The sequence below is a fragment of the Danio rerio genome, chromosome 21, assembly GCF_049306965.1.
Source record: "Danio rerio strain Tuebingen ecotype United States chromosome 21, GRCz12tu, whole genome shotgun sequence".
In the NCBI taxonomy this organism is placed as follows: Eukaryota; Metazoa; Chordata; class Actinopteri; order Cypriniformes; family Danionidae; genus Danio; species Danio rerio.
Window position 1 is genome coordinate 277,501 of NC_133196.1, and position 10,000 is coordinate 287,500.

The following is a 10,000-nucleotide window of genomic DNA, read 5'->3' on the forward strand; positions in this document are numbered from 1 at the left end:
AAGGACTGTGCTGGGTGCTTCTCTTGTGTGTTTTTTATATAAGAAACAGTTATGAGTTATCTAGGAGCTGCTTTCAATCATGTTATATGGTTCTAAAGATACGATTCAACCCACATGAAATAAGAAGTTGTAATAGTATTTATAGCAAATAATAGTACGTTTTTGAACCATACTAACTATAATAAACTGTATTATACTGTATATATTGCAGTATCTACAACTTTGTTAATGAATGCAACAGCACACTGTAGTATTAACTAGCATAAACTTTAGTAAATTGAAGTATATTTACACACACACACATTAATAGCAATTAAAAATAACACTAGGCGTTTCAGTTTCTTACAGATCATACCGGTTTTGGTTATTATAACCTGCATCATATCTATCTATCCATCTATCTATTTACATGTTTGTGTACAGTGTGTCCTTTATATCACTTTTTTAATTATGAACGTTACTAACTATAGGTTATTTCTCAGTTTCCTGTGGGGATGGAGTGACAGGAGAGATCAGCATGTTTCAAGTCGATGAGGAACTCAGAGAAGCTGCATAGCTTGAATAGGATGTTATTTATGCTAAAGATGACATGATGATCCAAACAAAACACACACTCACCCACACACACAACTTTTATTTTGATAATTGTTTAATGTAGTATTTTTACACTTTACTGTAAAGCAGGGGTGTCAAACTCAGTTCCTGAAGGGCCGTAACCCTGCACGTTTTTAGTTGCAACCCTGCTTCAACACACTTAAGTGAAAGTTTCAAACAAACCTGAATGACTCAATTAGTTTGATCAGGTGTGTTTAATTAGGGTTAGAACTAAACTTTGCAAAGCTGCAGCCCTCCAGGAACTGAGTTTGACACCTGTTCTGTAAGGGAATGTAATTTGTCAAATAAAATTTACAGTGCAAATAAGTGCAGTGCAAATGTCTAGTTACTTGTATTGAAATATTTCAGGGTTTTTCCTTGTTCATAATGAGATGGAGGTGGTAAATCCAACTTCATCATTACCCATCAAATGTTATCTCCTCTTTAATACTTTGCTCAAGCCTTTACTAATGGTCAGAAAGCAAGCCGTTGTGTAAAGCTGGTTGATGCTCGCTGTAATAGAGAGAGATGATGACTGCTTATGTTGCTTAACCCTGCAGATGAGATGCTCAAAGTGGACCCTCAGCCGAGCGATGGACACTGTCTCCCTCACCTAGTTGCTCTTCCTTTGAACACACATATCATGTTGAAGGATGCAAGTTGTGGACCTAAATCAGATGTAATGCATGTAGATGTATAAATTAGAAAGAAATGAAACTGCTTTAAAATGTATTAGGTTTTACATATAAATGCATGTTCTTAACAGATTTGTTTCAACTTGATATTTGCATAATAAATGGCATTAGAATGTTTAGTTTTAAACAGATAGCTATATTTCAATTTTTTCAAATTTAAGCTATATATATATATATATATATATATATATATATATATATATATATATATATATATATATATATATATATATATATATATATATACATATACATATATATATATATATACATATATATATATATATATATATATATATATATATATACATATATACACTGTAAAAAATTTCCAGGTTTTCACAACAAGTTACTGTAATTTTTCACAGTAAATTACATTAGTATCCCTTCACAGTATTTAACTGAAAAATTCACAGTAATATGTTGTATTCATAATTTTATTGTGAAATAACGGCAGGTAGCATGATTACAGCCAATTACTGTGAAAAGGGCTATATCTTTTGCACGTTAGTTATAGAAATTCAAACCTTTTTTAACTCAACGTAGAAATTAATACAAATGAACTTTTAACAGATAATAACAGAATATTTTTAGCCCCCAAAACGATTTGGTTACCAACATCTTTTTGGTTGTACTGCACCTTTATTTAATTTTATACAGTTAACATAGAATAGGAAATAATATTTAATGAACAACTGTGTGCTTAGCCAAAACATAATAAACTGGAATAAAAAGTAATTAATTAATGAAACCAAAGACTGTTAAACAGCCAACAATTATTTCAATGTCAGGGTAAATGTCTGCTTTAGACGGTTTCATGAGTATTGGGCACCTGTCATCGCCTGGAGGTCACTAATCTCAGAATTAAATATATATATAAATTATTATTTTTTTTAATCTATATAAATAAACCACAGATTAGAGTTTTAAACAACTACATTCTACCATGAAAAACAGTTAAAACTTCATTTTCGGACGCATATAGAGCCATCGAAGACGGGGCAATTGTCCCAATGTCTAGCCTGAAGACAGGCGCCTCTCGGCGGATACATGAGTAATGAGCGCCGTTACCGCCTGGAGGTCATAGATCTCCGCTACCGGCAAAACACACTTAAAATTACACACAATCTTTACTAACAATCCACAGATTTGAGTTTTGAAGAACTACATTCTCGCATGGAAAAGTGTTAAAACTTTATTTCATTAGATATTACAAACAATATTTATAATATTATGTGCCTTCTCATCCACCATTACAGCTTGATGCAGCTTGGTGCGAAATGAATCCTGGGAGGAAAAATAATAATTCTCAATACACTCCAAACGAACTTTATTCTTATTGTTGAAGTCAGAGATATGTAATATTTTGAATGGCGAAGAAAATAATTAACTTTATATTTCAATCAATATATTACTTTTGCACTGCTTCGGTCTAGGACTCGTGTGACATTGAATCAGATTCAGATATTTTATCAGACGTGTTCATGAGCTCATAGTCATCAACAAGCAATTCGTGTACAAGCAGTACACGAACCAAGCAATATGATGAAATATTAATGAATTATATGTTTGCGTCTTACAATATTATACAAAACGGAATCGTTTTCAGGCGAATTCGACTCTTTACTGTTCACTTAAAGGAGCCGAATCATTGAACAGAACTGACTCGACTCGAACGCAAACAAGCGCCATCACGACAATGCCTGCGTCGTCTCTTCACCCAACGGATTCATCCTCGGTAAGTGTTAAAATATGACTTTTGTCCGTTAAATGATCGTTGTATGTGTATTTCTGTATAGGGCATGTCATTTAACAGGAATTTACCGAGTACTTTAGTTGTACTCGCACGTACAGGGTTTAAGCGCGCCTTTTTTTAAAACAAGAAATTAACGACGCCAGATGGTGCTTGTAGTGTTTTCTGAGGTAACTTGTTATTAGCATAACGTTAACGTTAGTTCCTGAAAAAAATGAATTTTTCTTTAATAACTTCTTGTTAACTGCATTTTCTGTTTCAGTAACTTACAAGACTGAAGTAAAGGTGAAATGACTAAGGTTAAGGTAAGCTCTGACCTTCACTTAAGTTAACGTTACGGTTACGTTAGTCACCATCATGTACGTTAATTTTGTTCACTGTAACGTTAACGTTAAGTTAGTTTAATAAACTAAACTCATTATGAATCAAGTCTTATGTTTTATTAAATGAGGCTTATAATACAATTCAGTTGTATTCTTTTAAACTAACACTAACACAGTACATATTGTATATTTCTCACTGGTGTTAATGCAGTGCTAACATTTACTAATGAGAACTAATTGTATATTGTCACTAACTGTAGATTTTATTTTTTGGTGTTCAGGTGTACCTGATAATAGCTGAAGTGTGAGGTGAGTAAATTCTGAGCACACAAATATAACCTAAATTCATTAACACAATCTAAACCTATATATGGGTATGTGTGTGTTAGGTTGAGTCTTATTCTACTCTTATTATATTCATATTTTTTTGCAGCCACAGCCATTGATGTTGAAACACTGATGCTACCAATCAACCATCGCTTGATTATTAAAGGTAATGTTGATGCCTTCCTCATTTTTATTAGATTTTTAAATGTCAGGTTTTTCACAGATTTGTTGTGAGCAGTTTCTTGTACACACTCTTTTTCTTCTTCCAGAAGTTCCACCAGTACCTCCAGTAGTAGTAAATATTAGACTGATTTTTTTAAACTATAGTTTTTATTTTTATGAGCAATTTTACTGGGCATGTGTGTTTGTTTGCTTGGTTTTTAATAGGCAGAGCATGGAATGTCAACTTTGTTTCTACAAACAAATTTAACTATTCACAAACACCTCTAATTTAGTCCTTCTTTCCCCCTTTTAGTCTTATTCCTTGGAGGGTCGAGTGGTCATGGGACCTCACCTGGATTTCACAACAGACTTTGGATCTGGTCTGAAACTGAAGTATGCTGAAGATGCCTTTTGCACTCTGGAATTTAAGGTAATGTCTACAATAAATATTGTAACTAAGGGCTTGTTTTGGGGGGTTAAACAAGGAATGTATAGGAGCACAAGTCATGACTCCCCTTGTCCCCTTGTTATAAAGGGCCGTGTTGCAGACACAATTTGTTTGTCTGTGCTGGAGACCAGAGGGGAAGCTGTCTTTAAAAGGATGGGGCTCTTTTACCATATGTGAAGTTACCTATTCAGGTGAGTGGATTACATGCAAGTCATTGCAAATGCATAAATAGTGGGAAATTTTTACTGGGCAGCACAAATTAAGTGAAACTCAAAAAACGTTTAAAAATATTTGGAATGTTTGCAAAAAACTTGATTGAAATGAATACAACACAAGTGCTGTATCACTTCAATCAAGTTTTTTTTGCAAAATTTTCCTAATATTTAAATCATGAAAAATTAGCTTGATGCAAGAAACATCCTGCTATTATTCAAGAGCAAGTACTGTGATGCATGTGTTAACTTTGCAATAAGTGTGAACCCAGCATTAGATTATAGTCTGTAAACAGGTGTAAATCAAATCAACTGTTTTAAAATGCTCTGCCTAGGTCATTAAAACCACTATTTGTTGTTGGACTGTTCTTGATTGTGTGTTTGTGATGGAAATGTTTTTCATATGTTTTTGTTTAAATGATTGCAGTTTGACTGAGCTACAGTATTGTCAGCATGTTTAAACTGAGCTAACAGTAATTTTGCTCTGTAGTGCAGCAGTATTGTCCCAGTAGTGTTGTATGAAGCTAACTGTTTGTCTGCCCTTTTGCTTATAGGTGCTTTTTGGGCACCAGTTTGGAGATGGAAGACAGACGAAGTCAAAGAAGCAGAGAAGACACATCAACCAGCAAGTGTGTAAAATTATCAGGAAAATGATTGACCTTGAATAGACGACTGCCTAGTTTAGCAAGAAGTTTTTTCTCTCTCATGTGTATGTATATATATATATATATATATATATATATATATATATATATATATATATATATATATATATATATATATATATATATAATGAGAGAGAGAGAGAGAGCGCAATCTGAAGCACTGCTTTTTATATGTATGCTAAATATGATGTCAGATTTTTTTGTTAATATGTTCTTATAGTATTTTTTGAGGCTTCACCTTCACCTTTTGAAAGTTTTCTGAAATGTTTACACAGATGTCATGAAGCTGTAAAATAAATCTGTAAAATGTATGTGTGTTTGTTTTTATTTTGATTTTAGAGTCTTTTCAGATCACCCAAAAATGAAGATTCTGTCGTCATTTACGCATCCTCAGGTTGTTTGAACACAAAGAGGAATATTTGATATTTTTATTTCTGTGTTTAACAAAAAAAATCCTTTTTAACAGAGCTGGAATAACCTAAGGGTGAGTAAATTAAGACAGAATTTAAATATGCTTTGAAATTTTACAGCACCAAACTGTTAAATTACAGTAATAATCCAGGATATAACTGTAACTTTACAGTTAAATCAGGTATTTAAACTGCAACCTACTGCTAAATCACAGTAATCGTTTTGCAAATTCACAGTAAAATATAGTTAATTCTACAAGATAATACTGTGAAATCACAGTAACGGATTTTATCATCTACTGTAAAGTTACAATATATGGTTGTAATTTCACAATAATTTAATGTGACAAAACCACAGTAAATTACTGTGAACTACCTCACAATAATTTACTGTGAATTTACATACAGTAATTTACTGTGAAAGTAATGCAATTATTAGCCAGTAATTTACTGTGAATTTAAGGTCAAATTTTTTACAGTGTACATATATATATACATATATATACATATATATATACATATAAGTATACTTCAATTTACTAAAGTTTATGCTAGTTAATACTACAGTGTGCTGTTGCATTCATTAACAAAGTTGTAGATACTGCAATATATACAGTATAATACAGTTTATTATAGTTAGTATGGTTCAAAAACGTACTATTATTTGCTATAAATACTATTACAACTTCTTATTTCATGTGGGTTGAATCGTATCTTTAGAACCATATAACATGATAGAAAGCAGCTCCTAGATAACTCATAACTGTTTTCTTATATAAGAAACACACAAGAGAAGCACCCAGCACAGTCCTTAGCTTAGCTAACAGTATTGAACATATAGATAATTATTAAAAAATCATAACTTACCCTCTGATTGCTCGAGGCCTCCAACAACGTGAGCTGCCCTGTGTGCTGACAAACAGAAACGCCCCATCTCATTGGCTGGCTGTAGCCAATAAACTGGCTTTGCTGCTCTTTTACTGGTATGTACATTACAGTAGAATTAATGATATTTAACAAAAATCTTTTCAGAAAATAGTTGAAATAAGCCCTAAATAATAAAATAATCGTGGGAAATTATTATTTTGCACCTCAGTCCTGTTGGCTGCTGGCATTGTTCATTGGTCAGGCTTCAGCCAATGAAACAGCTTTACACCTGCCCCGCCCCTCCCCTGCCCCGCGCTGCTCACCCCTCTGCATCTGCGAGTGCACAGATGAGTTCTGCTACAGAGATCGCGGGAGATGTGTAGCAAAAGTCAGAGCGCGGGAGATTTGTAGTTGTACTGACGAATCTGAGAGGTTGTGAGTGCCGACCTGTGGTTGTAGAATGGAGATGCAGTCAAATTTGCCGTGCACACGTGTGTCTGTCACTTTGTATTTGTGAATGACATTTTACAAATACACAACTATTAATCTGCAACTTCCGATTCAAAACACAAGTGTGTTGATTGTTGTGTGTGTGTGCAAATCGAGGATTTCAGCTGTTCACATCAGAGCTGTAAGTGTACATTTCAACCTACACATACAAATATTCTTATCACAAGTGCTCACATTTACATTTGCAAGCTCTCGAGTATTGCTACTGAATTACCTTCATAGTTCATTAACACGGACTGTGTGAGATCAGCAGTTGATTATGATCTATATATTTGCAGCTAAACGCGTGTGTACAGTACAGTAGAGTACAGTACAGTAGAGTCTGACAGCGCTTTCTCCTCCACACATGCAGATGCTTGTTCCTGCGCGCGTCCGGAAGTGGCGCAACTCCTGCACTGTGCGTGACGTCAGAGCGGGTGCGTGATGACGTCGGCGGAGGTGATGAGCGTCTGACAGACTGAAGGAGGAGAGACAGATGCGGGAGAGATGAAATAAATCAGCGGATTGAGGAGATGTGTGAGAGAGCGCGAGTGTGTGTGTGAGCGCGCGCGCGTGTGTGAGAGAGAGTGTGTGTGTGTGTGTGTGTGGGGATCATCTGCTGATATTGTCCTCCTCATCATCCTCCTCTTCATCACCAGCAGCTTCAGCATCATGTCGGACTGAATCACGGACACCGAGAGCGCAGCAAGATGGGGTGAGAGAGCGAGAGAGCGCGCGTATTGTGTGTCTGAGTGTGTGTGTGAGTGTGAGAGAGCGCTGGTGTTTCTCTGTGTGTGTGTGTGTGTGTGTTCTGTGGCTCTGGTTCAGAATCAGGGCCAAAAAACAGCTCTAGAACATCAACACCGTGAACGCGTGTAAAGCAGCTGTCAGGCACGCGATTGGCTAAGGCGGGCGTGACGTCATCGCTCGCCACTGTGACGTCAGTATCGCAAATCTAGCACGGGACTTGTATCACAATCTAATTGATCGATTTTAACTGACAACCTTCACTGTTTCGTTTCCCTCTTGGACATTATGACTGTATTTTTAAGTTTCGAGACGAAAAAACAGCCGGAATCGTGACATTTACATTTATGTGCGTTTAATACTAGTGCGAAACTGTAATTGTGATATTTTATTTACAAAAATTGTGACATATATATATATATACTCAATTCAAGTGCAAAACTGTAGTTGTGATATTGTATCTGACAGCTTTTACAGTTTTTTCCTCACATTTTATGTTACGAGATAAAAAACAGTATTGTGATATACACACACACACACACACACACACACACACACACAATATATATATCTATTCAACTATCTGAAAACTATTTTTCCCTCTTGTTCATTACGACTTTTTAAGTTATGATATTAATGAAAAGTGCCTGTTTGACATTATAACTTTAAAGTAAGTTAAGAGACAAAGAAAAAAGTTGTAATTGTGACATATATATATATATATATTTAAATATATATACACATACATACACATATGTACACAATATATATTCAATTCACGTGCAAAACTAATTGTAACATTTTCTCTGACAGCTTTTACTATTTTTTCCGCTCTTGGACATTACAATTTGAATTTTTAAAGTTACAAGATTAAGGAAATATCTGTATTGTGACGTGTATATAGATATATATTTACACACACATACAGTTGAAGTCAGAATTATTAGACTGCTTGTTTTTTCCCTCAATTTCTGTGTAACAGAGAGCAGATTTCTCCAGCACATCTCTGATCATAACAGTGTTAATAACTCATCTCTAATCACTGATTTATTTCCTCTTCATCATGATGACAGTAAATAATATTAGACTAGATATTCTTCAAGACACTTCTATACAGCTTAAAGTGACATGTAAAGGCTTCACTAGGGTAATTAGGGGAACTAGGCAGGTTAGGGGAATTAGGCAAGTTATTGTATAATGATGGTTTGTTCTGGAGACTATCAGAAACAAATATAGCTTAAAGAGCGAATAATATTGAGCTTAAAATGCTGTTTAAACAATTAAAAACTGCTTTTATTCCAGCCCAAATAAAACTTATCAGAAGAACAAACATTATCAGACACACTGTGAACATTTCCTCAATCTGTTCAACATCATCTGGGAAATATTTAACAAAGAAAGAAAAATTCAAAGGGGGTGAATAATTCTGACCTCAACTGTACATGATATAAATTCAGTTCAAGTGCAAACCTCTAATTGTGACATGTTGTCTGACAACTTTCACTGTTTTTTCCCTCTTGCACATCTTTCAGTTATGAGGTGAAAAAAACTGAATTGTGACAAGTGTATGAATAAAATAAAATACAGTTTCGACCTCAAATAAAAAAAAAATATATATATATATATACATATACAGACTGTTTATGTATTCAATTGAAGCGTGAAACTGTATTTGCAACCTTTTATTTAACAACTCTCAGTAATTTTATTCTCTTGGACATTATGGCTTTAAAAGATTTTAAGATCCGACATGAAGGAAAAGTTGTAGTTATGATATATATTCAGTTCCAGTGTGAAACTGTAATTGTGATACTTTATCTAACAGCTTTCAGCTTTTCCCCCATTATAACGTCACACTTTATAAGACAAGACAGTTGTGACATACTATATATTTAGTTTAATCCAAATGTATTTGTATAGCGCATTTCCCAATAACTGTCAATCTAAAGCAGCTTCACAAACAGCGCACACTATCACTACATCAGAGACAGTGTTTATATAGAGTTTATGAAGACTTTCCTGCAGCTCTGACTTTATATCTGCGCTTATGTCTGGATAGCTTCAGTTTTACACACACTGGGGTGGACACATCAACATGGATTAATATGTTAATATAATACTGACAGTGTTCTGCAAAAAACAGTAATATATCACAAAAAAGCTGAATGAACATAAAATCCTTTGACTTTTGTTAACTCAGTAACACTTTTATTTTGTCTTTTTTAAAGTGACATTAGATTGTGATATATTACCTTTCTCAATATAATATTCTGCCTATTTATGCTGTCCAACAGCTGCTACAAATCAC

The 10,000-nt window shown here is 34.3% G+C and overlaps 1 protein-coding gene and 1 long non-coding RNA gene across 5 annotated transcripts in view; both read left to right on the forward strand.

The window, feature by feature from the left end:
- Positions 1 to 2,952: 2,952 nt before the first annotated feature.
- On the forward strand, positions 2,953 to 5,192 carry LOC141379932 (uncharacterized). Its single transcript, XR_012397018.1, has 7 exons — positions 2,953 to 3,027; positions 3,305 to 3,347; positions 3,647 to 3,674; positions 3,799 to 3,858; positions 4,168 to 4,284; positions 4,390 to 4,493; positions 5,069 to 5,192. It is a non-coding gene; the product is annotated as an uncharacterized lncRNA (long non-coding RNA).
- Positions 5,193 to 7,397: 2,205 nt separating this feature from the next.
- The window catches only part of homer1 (homer scaffold protein 1), a 22,234-nt gene continuing 19,631 nt past the window's right edge, over positions 7,398 to 10,000 (forward strand). For all 4 annotated transcript variants that reach the window (XM_073935592.1, XM_073935593.1, XM_073935594.1 and 1 more), the window contains exon 1: positions 7,398 to 7,660. In XM_073935592.1, coding sequence (XP_073791693.1) covers positions 7,656 to 7,660 — 5 coding nt within the window. In that variant the 5' untranslated portion in view covers positions 7,398 to 7,655. The remainder of the gene's footprint in view (positions 7,661 to 10,000) is intronic.